This window comes from Ursus arctos, unplaced genomic scaffold, assembly GCF_023065955.2.
Source record: "Ursus arctos isolate Adak ecotype North America unplaced genomic scaffold, UrsArc2.0 scaffold_29, whole genome shotgun sequence".
In the NCBI taxonomy this organism is placed as follows: Eukaryota; Metazoa; Chordata; class Mammalia; order Carnivora; family Ursidae; genus Ursus; species Ursus arctos.
Genome location: NW_026622974.1, coordinates 35,640,523 through 35,660,642, shown reverse-complemented (window position 1 = coordinate 35,660,642; position 20,120 = coordinate 35,640,523). Strand labels below are relative to the sequence as shown.

The window sequence follows — 20,120 nt, the reverse complement described above, 5'->3', positions numbered from 1 at the left end:
TATAGTAAGTACTTAATTTTTTATTTCACTTGGAAATAAGAACACAGAGTAACTTAAATATTGACAATTGAGCATCCATGTGAATTTAAGTTACTCAACAAATATTTATTGAGTACCAAGCACTCTTCCAGGCTTTAAAGATAAATAAGCAAACAAAACAGGTATTAATTTCTGTTCTTACGGTACTCAGCAAGGGGAGAGACAAACATTTTCAAATAAATAAATTCCGTAGTATGTTAGGTCCAAAGCACTATGGAGAAGAAACAGATCAGGCAAGGGGGAATTGGGAATGCTGCAGAGTGGGAGTTAGGGTAGGTCTCACTGAGAAGGTACAATATGAGCAAAGATTTGAAGGTAAAAAAATGAGCCCCATGGATATCTGAAGGAGAATATTTGCAGGCAAAGGAAATAGCCAGTGCAAAGGCACTGGGGCAGAAAACTGCCTGGCATGTTCAAGGAACAAGGAGACCAGAGGCTGAAGATGGGCAAGTGAAGGAGAGAGTCCTAGGAGATGAGGGCAGCTGGTACAAAGGCTGACCTTTCCTTTTAACCCTGAATTTGATTTTTCATTAAGATGAATGGGTTCACCATTACAGATACCTTTCACTTTTTCTCAAGGCTTTAGAAGGTCCTTGATACAGACTTTTTTCCCTATGAATTATCCAGTGGACATAGTTTTGTTTCCCTTTCATCGTCACTGGTCTGGGCATCCATGAAAATGCTTTGATGACACCATGGAGAGGTTATTTGAGTATTTGTTCCTACTCTAAAATTTCATCTCACTGAAGGATAGTTGGCAATGGTAACTGCTTTTACTGGCACTCCAATGTATCATCCAGATTCTCCTTCAGAAATAAAGGATTTATACCTCTAGCTGCTGCAAGTGCATTGTTTATGGCAAAAGGTAGCAAGAGAGAATATTTTTGAGTAATTAAATTGCTATGTGTCCTGATTATAGTAATGATTACATGAATTCATGTATTTATCAAAATTTATAGAAATGTAACAACCCACCCCCCCCCCAAAAAAAACAATGATTTTCTCTATAGGTAAACATTTTTTTTTAATTAAAATATTTTCCGGGATGCCTAGGGTGGCTCAGTTAAATGTCTGATTCTTGATTTCAGCTCAGGTCACAATCTCAGGGTTGTGGGATCTAACCTCATGTCACTTAGGATTCTCACTCTCCCTCTCCCTACCCTCTTGCTCTCTCTCTAAAAAAAATAACAATAATAAATAAAATAATAATTAAAATATCTTCCAAAACAGAAAAAAATTACTTACATACTCCCTACCAATATTCTAGTTTGCTTTTTTACAGAAATTGACAAGCTGAACCTAAAATTCATATGGAAATACAAGGAAGTCAGAATAGCCAAACACTAAATAAAAAAGCATAACCCTGGAAGACTCACACTTAATGAATTTAAAAATTACTACAAAGCTACAATAATTAAGATAAGTGGTACTGCTGCATAGGGATAGGCATGTACCTCAATGGGATAGAATGACAGTCTAGAAATAAACTTACACATCTGTGCTCAATTGATTATCAACAAAGGTGCCAAGACAGTTCAATGGGAAAACAGTTATCTTTTCTTTTTTTTTTTTTTAAGATTTTATTTATTTATTTAACAGAGATAGAGACAGCCAGTGAGAGAGGGAACACAAGCAGGGGAGTGGGAGAGGAAGAAGCAGGCTCATAGCAGAGGAGCCTGATGTGGGGCTCGAACCCAGAACGCCAGGATCATGCCCTGAGCCGAAGGCAGACGCTTAACCGCTGTGCCACCCAGGCACCCCAACAGTTATCTTTTCAACAAATGGTGCTGGGACAGCTGGATATCCGCATGCAAAAGGATGGAATTAGATTTCTTGCCTACTCCAAAATAATTAATTTCACAGTGGATGAGAACTAAATGTAGGAGCCAAAATTATAAACTCTAAGAAGAAAATGTATTGGTAAATAAATCTTTATGACCTTGGATTGGGTAACATTCTTAGATATGACACCAAAAGCACAGGCAACAATAGATAAAAATAGATAAATAGAACTACATTAAAATTAAATTTGTGCTAAAAGTGACACTATCCAGAAAGTGAAAAATAACCCACAGAATGGAAGAAGGTATTTGTAGAACATAGATCTCATAAGGAGCTTATACCCAGAATAAATAAAGAACTCTTACAACTCAATAATGAAAAGACAAATAACCCGATTTTAAAATGTTCAAATGATTTAAGTAGACATTTCTCCAAAAAATATAGACCTGTGGCCAATATGCACATGAAAAGGTGCTCCACACCAGGCATCTGGGAAATGCGTATCGAAGCTGCATGAGATATCACTTCTCACCCGTGAGGATGGCTGGAATTAGAAAACACAGTAACCACTGTTGAGGAGAACGTGGAGAAATTGAAACTCTAACATGGCTGGCGAAATGTAACCGTGGAAAGCAGTTTGGCAGTTTCTCCAAATGTGAAGCGGACTTACCCGTAGGCAGAGAGAGCACCACGAGATGAGCCTAGAAAGCTCTTCCCCCACACGTCTGCTCAGCTCTGTGCATATCTCACCTCCATGAGGCCTTCCTGGGCACCCTGTTTGATGCTGCCTGTCCCTCATCCTACCTACCCCATCCCCCACACTCTGCTCTTCCTTTGCTTTTTCCCATGGGCTTTCTATCACCTTAGTGGCCTATATGATTTATTATTTTATTATCATCTATCTCACCCTATGAGAATGCAGATTTCTCCACAGTTGGGATCTTCGTTTTCTTCCCTAATAGATCCCAAGTGCTTAGACAGTGCCTGGCATCTGTAGAGCTCCATAAATATTTGTGGAAGTAATGAATGAATTGAGATTAGAGTCAAATGAGTAAGCCAGTTCAGGGGTCCCGAAGACGACCTTCACTCAGAGATCCGCTAGGATTCGGAGGACTCAGCTCATGGTTGTACTCACAGCTGAGATGTATTACAGCAGCACCATAAGGACGCGCAGCTGGGTCTTCAGGGAAAAAGACACGGCGGAGCTTGGAAGAATCGACATACCGACTTCCTTACGCTCTCGCCTTCCCACGTGTGATGTTTCTGCCCACGGAAGCCCTGTAGAGGCTCCACACCCAGGGGATTTATAGGGTGCTGATTATGTAGGCACCCTGTGCCTAACTGTCCCAAAGTTTCAGTCTCGCAGAAGAAAAGCAGGTGTTCAGCATGAACCACATTGTTTGTACAAGCAGTTTAGACACAGGAAGCCACCCTTATCATTCGGAAAAATATTCTCTTAGTAGAGAGAACAGTTTACTAAGCTAGGTGCCTAGATGCCAGGCACATAGGCCTTTCTAAGAGAAGAGTCTCAAGCCTGCTATGTTTACTCTTTCCTAGACACCAGTTGACATTAAAATGTGATCCTTAAGTATAACGTGAAGTAAAAGAAAATGTTAGATTTCTGAACATGTTTCCTAACATAGTTTCTCCTTTGTAAAATTGAATACAGTCATTCTTAGGCAAAATATGGACCTTTTCTAGACTACTGACTCTTTGATCTTTTAAATGTCATATCATTTAAGCTGAGTATAGACATTTAAATTCTGTTTTCTTTTATCCTTTTATAGATCTTGGAATTTCTGGTACCACATCCAAGAAGTAAGTGTTTTTGAAATTATCTGGTTTTCTTGTGACAATGTATTTAGATTTATTTGAGACTATTAAACTCATTGGAGCAATAACTCACTCTCAAGCTAGGTAATTTCAAAATTGGTTTTTATTACATTCTGGATTTTTGTTTTTGTTGTTATTCTACTGGAACCTCCAAACTGTTGGCTTTGCAATGAAAAGGGACAATCTATTTCAGGCTTGACGATTGCCACTAAGTTATCGCTCGAAATCCTTGGGAATTATGGTTTGAGTGCTTTACTAGCTTTAAATTCTAGAATCATTACACTATTCCCAGCTAACATTGGTTTTAGAAAGTCTCTCACGGAGGATCAATTTTAAGGAGAATGGTAAGAATGATAAACAATGTGCCCTTTCTTTAGATGCACATTTCAACGTTCCTAAAATCGGGATGCATTTTACAATAGATATATCTTATCGTTCACTGGAAGGCAGGTTATGGTCATGATCTAGTTGTGTGAAACCTTCTGATGAGCCCTCTCAGATCTAGAAGTCCCATCAGGTACGAAACAAAAGACAGGTATTTGACAGAATACAGGCACACAGTATTTATGATATACTTATTTGGAATTTTCTCTAACCAGTGAGGAATTTGGTTGAGTTTTGTGACGCATTGTTCTATTGGAAGTGATAGGAAATTCCTGCTACCATTGAGATCCAAACTCTAAATGGTTTTTTGTCAAATGCGTTTATGCTTTCTTAGATATAAGACTCCTTTATAATTTTTAACCTGTTCTCTCAACAACTCAAACAGACTGCTTCTAACCCCAAATTAAAGTATGTAATGAGCCACACACACTCTTTTCTGATTAGTGTGTTTTAATATTTTTGTGTGTTTTTGCACGCTTGATTTAGGGGAGATCTTCAGTGGAATGCGGGAGAGAAAAAGTTGACTGGTGGAGCCAACTGGCAGCCGAAAGTAGCCCCTGCAACCTGGTCAGCAGGCGTCTCACCAAGTGCACCTTTGGTACGTAGCCAGCGGAGGCCAGGGTGGTGCCGACAGTTTGCCACTTTCCAAGTGTATAGGACCAAGTACACTTTGTTTAATTTTACTACGACACTGTATTTTTTCACCCACATGGAAGGAACCTAAGCCAGAGGCAATATTTACCAAAATGCAACTTGCATTGACTTTCTGTTTAATAAAGATTGTGACCTATTTTTTATTTTCATTATTTCAAAATAGTATTTCTGCTTCTTTAGATATCAGTTCTATATTTGCACAGTTGTGGAAACAACTTTTCAAAAGGCTTGAACATCATTGATCATTATCTATATTTTTATCTCATTTTTTGCCCACGTTACCTGATTGTCTTCATAAGTAAGGAAAAATTTTTTTTTCTTACCAGAAAAATGGGGCAGTTTTCTGTTGTGTAAGTGGACTTTCATTATAAAACCCTATTCATTCTGCTCACCATTTTTTTAAATTGAAACTACCAACACCATCTTTTCTATAAAATTTAAATAGATTTCATTTTTGTGCATTAAATCACGATTAATACCATCATTCACTTTGTGAAAGAGCATATCACTGGAAATAAAGACTAATTATTATTTTGTGAGATTTGCAACCACAAAAAGGACGTTTCCAGGGTAGGAAAATTTACTGTTTTCCTGTATATGCCCCATTTTTAGCAAAAACAATGTTAATCACTGTTTCCCAAGCTTATTTGTAATTTTTCACCTTGGCTTACTCCCCTACCCCTGTCTAAATCACCCTCTTCTCTAAGGCTTTCTTGATGCCATCCTCTCCTGGTTGCCTGAATTAATTTCTGACCATCACCCACCAACCCCACCCAAACAAATATGCATGGAAATGAATTAATATAAATTAGAATATAAACACTTTAGATGCCATTAAAAATAATCATGCTCCATAAATTGATTTAAATACTTGAATTTTAGAATTTAAAATGTTTTCTTTTAAATAGCATGATAAATAGTAATGTTTTATATATAAACAGTTTTATTATAGTTTTATAAATAAAAATAAGTTTAAACCAATAAGAAAAAGGCCTTTTGAACTAAAATTTACCATTAAACAATACTAATAGTATTAATCAAATTACAGTTTATACCATAGTTTCTATAAGAAAAAACATTCTGTGCTCGGCCTTCAGTTCTCAAAACCTCTAGTCTCCTCACCCAACCCCATGGTTGTTAGAGGGAAATTTAAGGACTAATATTCTCTGTCTTTGGTGAACTCAGAGTCCAAAAGATCTTAATTTTAAGGTGTAATTTCTAACAAATAACAATGAGAAAATTGCCTATTGTATCTAGGTATTTATCTCTTTATCTTTGCATTATCTTAAAACAATGTTTAAGAGAACCATATGTAGCTACAAACTAAGGAGTTCCATTTTAATTTTACAAAGGATACTTAGTAAAAAACTATATATCTCTTAAACTGACCTATGCCTAAGATGACCATATAATTTATTGTCCAAACCAGGACTCATTTTGAGAGTGAAAGGGAGCATAGTCATTACCCTGGACCTCAAGTATTTACCTGTAGCTGGTGGCCCAGATAGATGCTGAGACCATAAGCTGATAGTCTCTGTCTTAGGGGGCTGCACTCCATTCTCAGAAACAAACATTTGAGAGCTACTATCTTGTCGTAGATAGAGGGAGAGAGAGTCAATAAATGTAAATAGAATCCCTAAAGAAAGAAAGAGCTTCTTTAGAACTGATCTTATAAATCTCTGAATGCCACATATTGAAACTTCACAATTTATATTATCATTACCAAGTTAAAGGAACTAATTTTCCTATTCTCTTCTTTGCAAAATTAGAGAGGCGCCATGTGTTCTGAGAAGTTTATACTTTAGCGGTGTTGCCCTTATCAGCAGGATAAAGCTTCAGTTGTTTATAACCTGGTTGATTTCAGAACTGTCATGGTGATAGATGCTAACAGAGTCTAAGGAAAGGGTGGTGAGAATATGGGTAGTTGGCACATCAACTGTAGGCTGAAGTGAAGGTGGAAAGGAAGACAAAAAAGAGAATGTCAAGTAGAATGCACACATCTGGTGATCATTGTGAATGAAGCCAGAAGACAATGGTTGTCAAGTTTTCTTTATGGGGCAGTTCACTAAACAATGAGGCTGTTTAACCAGGAAGCAGATAAGGGAGCACTACTTCAAAAATATTATTCAGGGACCCCTGGGTGGCTCAGTCCATTAAGTACAAGACTCTTGATTTCGGCTCAGGTCATGATCTCAAGGTCATGAGACGGAGCCCCACATTGGCCTCTGCACTGCGTGTGGAGCCTGCTTAAGATGCTCTCCTTCTCACTCTGCCCCTCCCTTCTCTCTCTCTCTCAAAAACAAAAACAAAAACCAGTATTAAGTTGGAGAGCTTACTTGGTCAACACATCTGAGATCAAGACTTTAACCATACAAGGTTAAGAATTCATCAGATACTTAACAGCTGTGTTGCTTCTTCAGGACAAGGCCGCTAAGTATCTGATTGGCAGGCACCATCACGGAGAATGAGATTAATATTCTCATTGTTTTTAAAACTCCAAAACTCCTTATTTTTATTTATGAAGTAGAAGACTTTAAGTTGTTTGTGGTTAAACTCCAGAAAGTAACAGTACGCTTTAGCATGAAGTATCCACAACAGCTGTGGAAAGAGACACTAGAACAACAGAAATAATTTATCAGGAGGGCAGAGTTACGTGTAGTTCTGTTTCTTTTATTTATTTTCCTTGACATTTTAGGCAACAATATAAAGGCGGTCAAATGCAGAGCTATTTTATCTTTATTAAGATAAAATCTTAGGTGCAGTCTATGTAAATTTACTGCCCTTTATCCCATTTGCTGCGAAGCTCTTCTTTAACAAAGCTCTGGCTTTGCTTTTACTTAAGAAATTATTCTGGCTTAATTATGTAAGGTGGCCTCTGGCTTCTTCCCTCCAGCCAGTTCTTTCATAAAAGGTCTCTTCCACTTTCCTATTCCTTAGAATATGTTTGAGTCTCTTTTTCTAAGAATATTCAAGAAAAAGAGGGAGACTAAAATAAAGCTTAAGCCTCAGAAGCAGCGAGGCCGTGTTTCCGTATCTCCTGGTAATCTGTAGAGCTCTCCTTTCAGGTGGGAGATGAAGGGCAGATGTGAGGGTGAGACCCTCTGCGGCCTTTTACAGTTTGTACTGATAGACAAGAGCTGAGGTTACTCTTCCGGTTTGTTTCAAATCCCCCTCGGTTGCTGCTCGGAGGTGCAGCTCTAGAATTAGAGCACAGAACTCAAGTTAGATCTAAAAATCATAACGACCTGGACACTTGAAATAGGTCTCCTGGCAGGGCTCCGTCATCATGCCCATCAAGACCCCTGTGTTTCCACGGCTGCTGCTTCCTGTTTTCCAGTGCACAACAGACCTCTTAAGTTTTCATCACACAAACGAGGAAGATACTTGGAATTCAGAAATACATGCATTTGGCAAGAGAACACAGAATCTACAATTCTTTCCCTAAAAACAACTAATCTTTATATGCCTGCAAATCAAACACTCAGTTGAATGTTGAAAAAGAAAACAATTAAAAAAAAAACACCTTAGGATAAATAATATTTGAGGGGTAAATTATTAAGAGTTAATATATTTGAGCAAAATAGCAAACTTAGACTACCTCTAAATAATTTGACCCGTTTATTTGATCAGAATTTCTACAAGTTCATTTCATCTTGATAACCAATAAAAACCTTTTTTCTTTCATAGCCTGTAGTTCTAATGATAACAATTCTGGTAAATAATACAGTTATCACTGTATGATACAGTCCTGGTGAATGATAGGATTCTGGGTCTGGTGAATTGTCTACCACCTAACCTGTTGAAATGATGAGTAAAGAGTGAATCTGAAAATAGAAGACCTGAAGGGTAGGGGAGGAAAAGTAACTTTCCCTCTAACTTTCTAAATTCTTGGCTGAGATTCTTATAATAAAAGGTTAGCAAGAGAAAAACAAGTTTATTAACAGGTATACCATATATATATATGTATGTATGTGTGTATACACACACACACACACAGGAGATACCTAAGGAAAAATGAGTAACTCCCCAGCGTAGCCTAAGCCACTGGCTTCTACACCATCTGCAGCTGAAGACAAAAGCAAGCAAGCTGTCCAGTGGCCAGTCTGGGGGAGTTACCGGGAAAAGCAGGGTAATCTAAAGGTAAGATTTGTTGTATAGATTTCAGGCAGTGTCTTTTCCATGGATAAGATCCTCTTGGGATTTAGTCAGTCTTCTCTTCCTGGTACAGTGGGAGAGACGCTGACAAACGGAGATTTCCTTTGTCATGTAGCTGTCCCTTACAGAAGTTTAACTTCTACTCTGTTTTCAGAACTTCTCTTGCGTCTGCTGTTTCTCAAAATAATATATGCTAAAGAGGCATACTTAGGGATGGCATATTCTGCTACCCTTCAGTATTTTCAGTATTTTCTCTTTTTTTTATATTTTTGAGATAAAATTTACATCAACACTATATTCACCATCTTCACAATTTTAAAGTGTATAGTTTAGTGATTTTCAGTATATTTGCGGTGTTGTAAAACCATCACTCTTATCTAATTCCAGAATATCTCCATCACCCCAAAAAGAAACACAGTCCCTTTTCAATTTCCTCCTCTCCCTATGCCCTGGCACCTGATTTACTCTGTTCCTATAGATTTGTCTATTCTGGGTATTCCATATCAACAGACCCTTATAATGTGGAGGCTTTTGTGCCTGACTTCTTTCACTTAGCACAGCATTTTCAAGCTTCATCCACGTCGTAGCATGTGTTAGCACTTCATTCCTTTTTATGGCTGAATAATCCATGGTTTGGATATACCACCCTCATCAACTGACGGGCATTTGTGTCGTTTCCACTTTTTGGCTATTATGAAAAATACTTCTGTGATTCGTATAGAAGTTTTTGTGTGATTATATGTCCTCAGTTCTCTTGGGCATATACCTAGGAATGGAATTGCTGGCTCATGAGTAACTCTCTGTTGAGCTTTTTTGAGGAAATGCCAAACCTTCCAGCGGCCACTTCATTTTACATTCCCACCAGCAATATGCAGGGTTTCCTTTGTGGTTTTGATATGCATTTCCCTAATGACAAATGATGTTGAGCATTTTTTCATGTGCTTCTTGGCCATTAGTATGTCTTTTTCTTTTTTTTTGAGAAATGTCTTCACATCCTTTGCCCATTTTATGATTGGGTTGTCTTTTTGTTAAGTTCTCTGGATACTAGATGCTTATTAAATATATGATTTGCAAATGTTTTCTCACATTCTATGAGTTGTCTTTTTATTTTCTTGATAGTGTCCTTTGATAAATTTGATAAATGTTGATAAACTCCAGTGCACATTTCTGTTTTTGTTGCTGTCCTCTTGGTGTCATATTTAAGAAACCATTGTCTAACACAAGGTCTTGAAGATTTACACTTATGTTTCTTTCCAAGAGTTGTATAGTTTTATCTCTTACATTAGCTCTTTCACTATTTTAGACCCATTTTCATATATGGTGTGACATAGGGGTCCAAATTCATTATTTTGCATGTGAAAATCCAGTTTTCCAAAAACCATTTATTAAAGAAACTACTCTTCATTTATTAGTCTGGGCATCCTTGTCAAAAATCAATTGACCATAGATGTATGGGTTTATTTCCAGACTCTTTATTCTGTTGTGTTGATTCATATGTCCGTCCTTATGCCAGTACCATCACTGTTTCAATGTAGCTTTGTAATAAATTTTGAATCCAGGAAGTGTAAGTCCTCCAAATTTGTTTTTCTTTTTCGAGATTGTTTTGGCTATTCTGGGTCTCTTGCATTTCCATATAAACTTTAGGTTCCAATTCTCCATTTTTCCAAAAGAAGCAGTTGAAATTTTGATAGGGATTGCACTAAATCTATAAAGCAATTAGGAAATATTGCCATCTTAATATTAAATTTTCTAATTCTTGGACACAGGATGTCTATTTTCCTAAGTTTTTTATTTCAACAGTACTTTAACAAATTGTTTAACAATGTTTCAATGAGTCTTGTCCTTTTTGTTGTTGTTGTTTATTTTTTTTTTAGTAATCTCTATACTCAGCATGGGGCTTGAACCCACAACTCTGACATCAAGAGTCACACACTCTTCCAACTGAGCTAGTCAAGTGCCCCAAGTCTTGTATTACTTTTCTTAATTTTATTTCTAAGTATTTTACTTTTAGCGCTACTGTAAATGAATGTCTTTGTAATTGTATTTTTTGATTGTTCATTGATAGTGTACAGTGAACACCACACTGAGTTTTGTATATTGGTGTTATATCATGCAACTTTGCTGAATTTGCTTATTAGTTCTGATGACTTCTTTTGTATATATATTCCTAAGGATTTTCTGTATATAAGGTGATGTCATCTACAAGCAGAGATTGTTTTACTTCTTTTTTTCTTCCTGGTTGCTGTTTCTTTCTTTCTTGCCTGATTGCCACAACTAGAACTTCCAGTACATCTTTGTCTTGTTCTTAAGCTTTTAGTCATTCACTGTTAATATGATGATAGCCATGCATTCTTTGCAGATGCCTTTTATTTAGGTTGAGGAATTTCCCATATAATCTTAGTGTGTTGAATGGTATGTGTGTGTTTGATTTGTCATGAAAGGGTGTTGGATTTTGTCAAATGCTTTTTCTGCATCGAGTAACATGCTTACATGGGGTTTTTTTCTTATATTCTGTTAATACATTGATAGAGCAAACCTTACATTTCTGGGATAACTCTCACTTGGTCATGGTATATAATTCTTTTAATATGCTGCTGGATTTGGTATGCTAGCATTTTGTCAAGAATTTTTGCATCAGGGTTCCTAAAGGATATTGGTCTGTAGTCTTCTTCTAATGTCCTTGTCTGGCTTTGGTATCAGGGCAATACTGGCATCAAAGAATAATTAGAAAGTATTCTCCCAGTTTTTTTTTTCTTTTTTGTACATTTGAAAAGGATTGATATTAATTCTTCATTGTACATTTAATAGGATTCACCGGTGAAGCCATCTGGTTCTGGGCTTTTCTGTGGTGGAAGTTTGTTACTGTTGACTATATTGCCTATGCTGCACTTTTGTTTATAACTAGAAGTTTGTACCTCCTAATCTTGTTCATCCCCACCCACCTCCCCTCTGGCAACTACCAGTTATTCATATGTAAGAATCTGCGTTTTTGTTTGTTCATTTGGTTTGGTTTTTAGATTCCACATTTAAGTGAAATCATACGGTATTTGTCTTTCTCTGTCTAATTTATTTCACTTAGCAGATACCCTCTGGGTCCATCCATGTTGTCACAGATGGCAAGATCTTTCTTTTTATGGCTGAGTAATAATCCATTTCATATAGATTCCACATCTTTTCTTCTTTATCCATTCATCTCTTGATGGATGCTTAGGTTGTTTCCATATCTTGGCTATTGTAAATAATACTGTGATAAACAGGGGGGTGCATGTGTCCTTTTGAATTAGTGTTTTCATTTTCTTTGGGCAAATAGTAGTGGAATCACTGGATCATATGATATTTCTACTTTTAATTTTCTGAGGAACCTACATACTGTTTTCCACAGTGGTTGCACCCATTTACATTCCCACCAACAGCACGGGAGGGTTCCCTTTACTCCACACCTCACCAATACCTGTTCACTTGTTATCTTTTGTCTTTTTGATCTTAGCCATTCTGACAGGTGTGAGATGATATCTTATTATGGTTTTAATTTGCATTTTCCTGATGGTAAGTGATATCGAGCATCTTTTCATGTGCTTGTTCACCATCTATAGGTCTTCTCTGGAAAAATGTCTATTCAGGTCCTCTGTCCATTTTTTAATCAGATTGGTTTTTTGGTGTTGACTTTTGTGAGTTCTTTATGTATTTTGAGTATTAACCCCTTATTGGATATGTTATTTGCAAATATCTTCTCTCATTCCCTAGGTTGCCTTTTTGTTTTGTTGATTTTGATTTGGTTTCCTTTGCTGTGTAAAACCTTTTTATTTTGGTGTAGTTTCAAGTTTATTTTTGCTTTTATTTCTCTTGCCTGAGGAGACATATCTATAAATATGTTCCTAAGGCCAATATCCAAGAGGTTGCTGCCTATGCTTTCTTTTAGGAGTTTTATGGTCTCAGGTCTCACATTTAGGTCTTTAATCCATTTGAGCTTATTTTTGTGAATGATATAGGACAGTGGTCCAGTTTCATTCTTTTGCATGTAGCTGTCCAGTTTTCCAACACCATTTATTGAAAACACTGTCTTTTCCTCCATTGCATATTCTTGCCTCCTTTGTCATAGATTGATTGACCACATAGGCCTGGGTTTATTTCTGGCTCTCTATTCTGTTCCACTGATCTATGTATCTGTTTTTGTGTCAGTGCCATACTGTTTTGATTACTATAGCTTTGTAGTATATCTTGAAACCTGGAATTATGGTACCTCCAGTCTTGTTCTTATTTCTCAAGATTGTTTTGCCTATTTGGGGTCTTTTGTAGTTCCATACAAATTTTAGTATTCTTTGTTCTAGTTCTGTGAAAAATATTATTAGGTTTTTTTTTATAGGAATTGCATGGAATCTGTAGATGGCTTTGAGTATTATGGACATTTTAATAATATTAATCCTTCCAATCCATGAACAAGGTCTGTCTTTCAATGTGTTTATATCATCTCCAATTTCTTTCATCAATGTCATTGTTTTCAGAGTATAGATCTTTCACTTCCTTGATTAAATTTATTCCTAGGTATTTTCTTCTTTCTGGTGCAATTGTTTTCTTAATTTCTCTTTCTGCTACTTCATTATTAGTTTAGAGAAATGCAACAGATCTCTGTGTATTGAGCTTGTATTCTGTGACTTTACTGAATTCATTTATCAGTTCTTTTTTTTTTTTTTTTTTTTAAAGATTTTATTCATTTATTCGACAGAGAGAGACAGCCAGCGAGAGAGGGAACACAAGCAGGGGGAGTGGGAGAGGAAGAAGCAGGCTCATAGCGGAAGAGCCTGATGTGGGACTCGATCCCGGAACGCCGGGATCACGCCCTGAGCCGAAGGCAGACGCTTAACCGCTGTGCCACCCAGGCGCCCCTCATTTATCAGTTCTAATGGTGTTTTGGTAGGGTCTTTAGGGTTCTCTATATGTAGTATCCTATTTTCTGCAAATGGTGAGAGTTTTGCTTCTCCCTTACCAATCTGAACCTTTATTTCTTTTTCTTGTCTGGTTGCTGCAGCTAGGATATTCAGTACTATGTTGAATAAAAGTGGTGAGAGTGGACCTTCTTACCTTGTTCCTGATCTTACGGAAAAAGCCTTCAGTTTTTCGCCATTTAGTATGATGTTAACTGTAGGTTTTACATATATGGCCTTAATATATATATTATATATGTATGTGTATAGTCTATATATGTATGTATGTACATATACATATTATGTATATTCCCTCTAAACTTATTTTGTTGAGAGTTTTTATCATCAACAGATACTGTATTTTATCAAATGCTTTTTCTGCAGCTATTGAAATTCTCATGTTTCAGGGCTTTTTTGATTACTGATGGAAGTTTTTTGATTAATTTTATAGTCTTTTTCTTTATGTCTATTTAGATGTTTTATGACTTCTTCAGTCAGTTTTTGTTGTCTCTACTCCCATATTTATTATTTCCTTCTTCTGCTTACCTTGGGTTTAGTTTGTTTCCTTTTTTCTAGTTCCTTAATGTGAAAGTTCAGGTTATTGATTTGAGATCTTTCTCCTGCATTTGGACTATATGTTCTTGTTTCTTTGTATGCCTCAGAATTTTTTTGTTGAAACCTAGACATTTTGAATATTGTAATGTGGCAACTCTAGAAATCAGATTCTACCTCTTCCCCACAGGTTTGTTATGGTTACCTTTTTGTAATTGTTTGTTTTTTGTTGAGGGACCATTCTGAACTAATGCTTTAGTCTGTTCTTTATTATGTGTGATGATTAAAGTCTCTACTTCTTTAGCTAAGTGGTCAGCTACTGGTGAGGATAACGTACTGAACTTCCTTGAACAGGAATATCTCCCAGGCTTTGTAGAGGGGCTTTGAGTTGTGTTGGGGCATGTCTTCAGAGTCAGCCAGGCAGTTTGCCACTCTGCCTTAGCGATCCCGATCCCTGCTGCTTGCTCAAATTCTCAGGGTCAGCTAGAGGCCTTCTCATGTCTTTCCTGAGCATGCACACAACCCCGGGCATGTGCCTGAATTTCTGAATTCCCAGGAGTATATCTGAGCTTTTTCAACTCTTAATCCCCCAAACATCTCCTTCTCCAGACTTTCCTCCAAGCTTTTTGTTTAGTCTACTATTTGCCCTGTTATCCATTGCTTCAGACAGCAACAACTAAAACATTTGGCTGTACATGTTTTCCACGAGTGGCTTCAGGTAACAACTTTAGCGCTAGGTGCGTTCCCAGTTTGGTGAGACAAAGACAAGGCTTTTGAGCCAGTCTTTCCAGAGAGCCACCCAGACAAGGCAAAATAAATAATTAAATATATTCTGCTCCCTCTGGTACTGTTACTAAGAATGTAAGCTATTCTTTTCAAGACTACACCTGAGCTGGAGAACAGTGGATGGATGACACTAGGGTAAGTTAAAATGCCACAAAGCTCACTATTCTTGCCAAGATCCAGCTGATTTTCTTAAATAAGTACTTTCTTGGCTGCTGCAAGCTTTCAGTTAGTTTCCAGAGTTCCAAAGTAGTTGATTCTAATAGTTTTGCCTGTTTTTCCACTGATTTTATGGATTAGGGAGAGTTTCAGAGTTTCTTACTTCACCATTTTTGCTGACATCACTATAGTATTTTCTCTTTTCATTAGGATTTTGCTTTAATGGTTAAGTTTAAGGGATTGCGGTAGGGTTAGTTTTAAACATAAGGGAAATATTGTTGTATGACTGAAAACTGTCAAACCTGTACCTGAAATGGGATTTTTGTGGTTTATTATGTGTAATCTTCTAAATGCTTCCTAAAACTTGAAATTAATTTTGGCCCTTGTGCAAATGTATAGCAGTCAAAAAGTCAGAAGTATAACACAGAAACGGGGAATCTAAAAAGGGGGGGCATGTGCAAGGGGCACCCGGGTGGCTCAGTTGGTTAAGTGTCTAACTCTTGATTTCAGCTCAGGTCTTGATCTCAGGGTTGTGATATCGAGCCCTGCGGTGCTAGGCATGGAGCCTGCTTAAGATTCTTTCTCTCCCTCTCCCTCTACCCCTACCCCACTCTTAAAACACACACACACACACACACACACACACACACTAAAAATGGGGAGCAAATGGAAACCAAGCATTGATATGTAAATGAAGACACCCTCTTCTAATGTCTAACCCAGTACCTGTAGGAGGATATAATGATAGGAAAAGACAAGCTTGGAAAATTTGACTGGTTTACAGTGAAAGTAGAGAAGAAGCATAAGGAGGTACAGAGGAAGCCCAGTGCTGTCAGTAGGCTGCAAGCCGGGGAGCCCAAATAGCACCACAAACGTGAACATCAAGTTAGTAACCTTGTTCATATCACTGGCATAGTCCTAGAGCCATTTTTTAGAATTTAAAACTGAAATATATTTCTTTACATAGCCACACATATTTAAAGGGGCACGCATTTTAAAATTATATTCTGTCATTTTAAAACCAAATAATGTTGGTTCTTTTTGTTTGTTGTCGTTGTTGGTGGTGGTGGTGGTGGTGGTGTGTGTGTGTTTTGTGGGTTTTTTTGGTAGCAAGGAGCTGTACCTCCAGCCAGTTCGGTTCCTCCAGTTGCCGGGGCCCCGTCTGTTGGACAGCCTGGAGCAGGGTTTGGAATGGTGAGTGGCGATCTGTGCTAGAAATTGTAATTGACATTTCTGAGGCCTTTGCCAAATCCCAGATTAACAAATACAGCTACAGAATATAATTCTTCCCCAAATGCAGTAATGTAAAACTTAACAAATTAAGTCCTTTTTTAGACATTAAGAAGTCTACACATGACATGATAAGATCGGCTGTAAAATACTTAAATTCTGTCATCAAAATAATTACTATAGTATATAGTTTTGTCATTTTCAGGGTAATATTTACCAAATACATTCTTAGCTCAATCATCAAAATCAACTCTCAATCACTGTACTAGGACTTTTCACTTATCACTTTTATCACTAGTAAATTTTAGGGCCAGAGTCCATAAGTAAACAAGGTTTTATCTCTTCAGAATTGTGCTCGCAGAAGACAAATAATCACCAGCGAAGCCTGGTTGGGAGAAGGATGCCACATGGCCAGCCAGGCTTCTACTGTACCTCAGTGATTCTCTGCCATCTGCCAGCCTCACAGCACCCATCATTCAAAATGACAAGTTATACTTTCTCACAGACCTGCATTCTCACAAATTGTCAGAAACGTTAAAGACTTAAGTGTCAGGGCATTCCCGTAGTGGATTCCACTCATGCTGTGAACCGCTCTTGCTTTCCAGCCTCCCGCTGGGACGGGCATGCCCATGATGCCTCAGCAGCCAGTCATGTTTGCACAGCCCATGATGAGGCCACCCTTTGGAGCTGCGGCTGTACCTGGCACACAGGTCAGTTCTTTAATGTCTTTAGAATAATGACATTACAAGTATAAAACTGCCATGTGGCAAACTGTTTAAAAATGTTTTTACCTCATATAATCTACGTATCTGTTGCTTCAGAAGTAAAGGAGAAACATGGAAGACAGATTAGCAGTAGTGTGAGGTTTGGAGGAAAATGATAGAAGAAACTCACCATCCTAAGTCCCTCCATTCCTCTCCTACTTAAGTCAGAATAGTTCCTGAGGACAACTTGACATTTAAAGTAGCTGGGCATTTATTCCAGAAAAATGAGTACTTCTAATCCATACATAGTTTTATCATGTGTTTCCAGAACTAGCTAAACTCAAGGTTAGGGACACCATCCTCCAGGCTTCCAGTTTTGCCCAAGAATTGTGAAGCTAATAGCAGTGAGTTTGCCAAACTGCAGGGTCTAAGGGAACAGTCCCTACCAAACTACGTGTACTTCAGACACCAGCCAGAAGCTTGGGAGTCCCAAGGGCTACCCCTTCACTTCAGACCAGCTGCCGGCAGATTTGAAGGTTCTCAGTATCCTAGAACAATTTACAGAACTCAGGAAAGCATGAAATTCATCACAGTTTTATTATAGCGAAAGGACACCAATTAGATCTAGCCAAAAGAAGAGATGTGTAGGGTGAGATCTGGAGGTGGGAGGGTTCCAAGCATGAATCTTCTTTGTCCTGAGGATATGTTAACTCGCCTGGCATCAACATGTAACAGTATACATGCAGTATTACCAACCCAGGAAGCTCACCTGCACTTCAGTGTGCAGAGTTTTTATTGACGTTTCCTTATAGGAATAATTGAATTATTACATTGAGTGAGTTATTGCCCGTGTGGTCGAACTCAATCTGCAACACCCCAACTTCACTCAACGCCAGGCTGATATCGTGAGGCCCCAAGACCTAACAGTCTCATCACATTGTGGTCTTTCTGGTTGGCTAGTCCCCACCCTAAGTCCTCTTGTTAGCATAAAGGATCAAATGTGGTTCCAGGAACCCACCCTGCATAACAAAGACTTGCCTATTACTCAGGAAATTCCGAGGGTTTAGAGGTTACCTACCAGGATCCAGGACAGAGAACAAACCTCTCTTTAGATGAAGCCAAATTTCTTACTACCAAGATGGTAAAACATACACACTTTGTTGAACTGTTTTGCTGCCAGTAGTGATAGTCACACTGATGAGCAACCAGTTCTTGATTCCTTTTGTAAATTGCCCTGCCAAGGTGGAGGTGGAGGTAGAACCAAGAGGTTTTTACCCTGAGAAACTGACATGGATGGAGTGAGAACACCACGTTATGACTTTACTAGCACCGTGCCCAGCAAACCGAAACAAAAAGCTCAAATATATTACAGTGGTGTCAGTAAATGGTTTCACGTCTATAATATTTTTTTATTTTGAGAAGGGAGTGGCAAGAGAAGGGGCAGAAGGAAAGAATCTCAAACACACTCCCTGCTGCACAGGACTCGATCTCACAACCCTGAGATCATGACCTGAGCCAAAATCAAGAGTCAGATGCTCAACTGACTGAGCCACCCAGGCGCCCCACTTCTATGATATTTTTAACTCACCACATGGATGTTTGTGTTGTTATCCATAGGATTCCTACTTTGAACTCTCTGAGTATACTTTAATCCTTTTTCGCTTCCTTTAGTCATCTCTAAAATCTATTATCTACTTGCTCCCAAATTTTATTGTCAGCTTCTTTAACCCCTCAAAAGCCACAGTGACCAGAAGAAAGAATGGTGGGTGTTCAATGAGATAAATTTAGAAGGTGAGAAACCCTAGCCTTCAAGGCTATACTCAAAGCACTGGCTTTGTGAGAAACGTTTCAGTCTCCTCTGAGACCATTGAACTGTGCCTTGTATTGTTTCTGAGGGGAGTGAGGAAGCTTTTGGGGCTCATAGTTGGGATTAAATTTAATCTACTTATATTTAAGTTCTAAGAAGGATCTCATTTATTATGAATGTTTCCTTGATGGTTGAATACACCTACGATTATTTAACACCTTTTTGAAAAAAGGCAAGACATTTCAGTTTTTATTAACTTGGAAGAATAATATTAAGGTTTTTAAAATCTTCCTGTATTTCGTGTGCTAAAAGCTTTAGAAATAAATTAACACAATTTTATTAAAGTAGCTGTTTTTCTTGCATGATACCAGTGTTACGTAGCATCAGTTTACATACTTAATTCAAAGAATGAAAATGAAAAATAGATAATATGATGAAAAGAGTGTCTTAATCATTTCATTGAATTTATAGTGATTTAGGAAATGGTATGCTGTATTTATAAAAGTTTTAGATTGCAGGGGCGCCTGGGTGGCTCAGTCAGTTAAGTATCCGACTCTCGGACTCAGGTCCTGAACTCAAGGTTCTGGGATCAAGCCCTGTGTCAGGTCAGACTCTGCACTGGGTGTGGAGCCTACTTAAGTTTCTCTCTCTCCCTTTCTGCCCCTCCCTCCCTCTCTTAAATTAAAAAAAAAAAAAAGTTTTATATTTTCTATATCAGAGAAGCAGATTATTCTTTTTTTTTTTTTTTTAAAGATTTTATTTATTTATTTGACAGAGACAGAGACAGCCAGCGAGAGAGGGAACACAAGCAGGGGGAGTGGGAGAGGAAGAAGCAGGCTCCTAGCGGAGGAGCCTGATGTGGGGCTCGATCCCACAACGCCGGGATCACGCCCTGAGCCGAAGGCAGATGCTTAACCGCTGTGCCACCCAGGCGCCCCTGAGAAGCAGATTATTCTAAATAATAAAATAAATATGATTTTATAACTTCAGAAAACAAAATGTTGTTTTCCATTACTGATGCCTGGACTTTTCCACTATATCTCAATTGGTTTGGTATCATCCTTCATGATGTTGTCATCTCACCAAATTATTAATGATGAGTCAACTCTTACGTTT

At 37.9% G+C, this 20,120-nt stretch overlaps 1 protein-coding gene across 4 annotated transcripts in view; it reads left to right on the top strand.

The window, feature by feature from the left end:
* SNAP91 (synaptosome associated protein 91) overlaps positions 1-20,120 on the top strand; it is a 135,712-nt gene that overhangs the window by 110,845 nt on the left and 4,747 nt on the right. For all 4 annotated transcript variants that reach the window (XM_057303917.1, XM_057303918.1, XM_057303919.1 and 1 more), the window contains 4 exons: positions 3,609-3,639; positions 4,525-4,636; positions 16,374-16,457; positions 17,099-17,203. In XM_057303917.1, the coding sequence (XP_057159900.1) occupies positions 3,609-3,639; positions 4,525-4,636; positions 16,374-16,457; positions 17,099-17,203 (332 nt within the window). The remainder of the gene's footprint in view (positions 1-3,608; positions 3,640-4,524; positions 4,637-16,373; positions 16,458-17,098; positions 17,204-20,120) is intronic.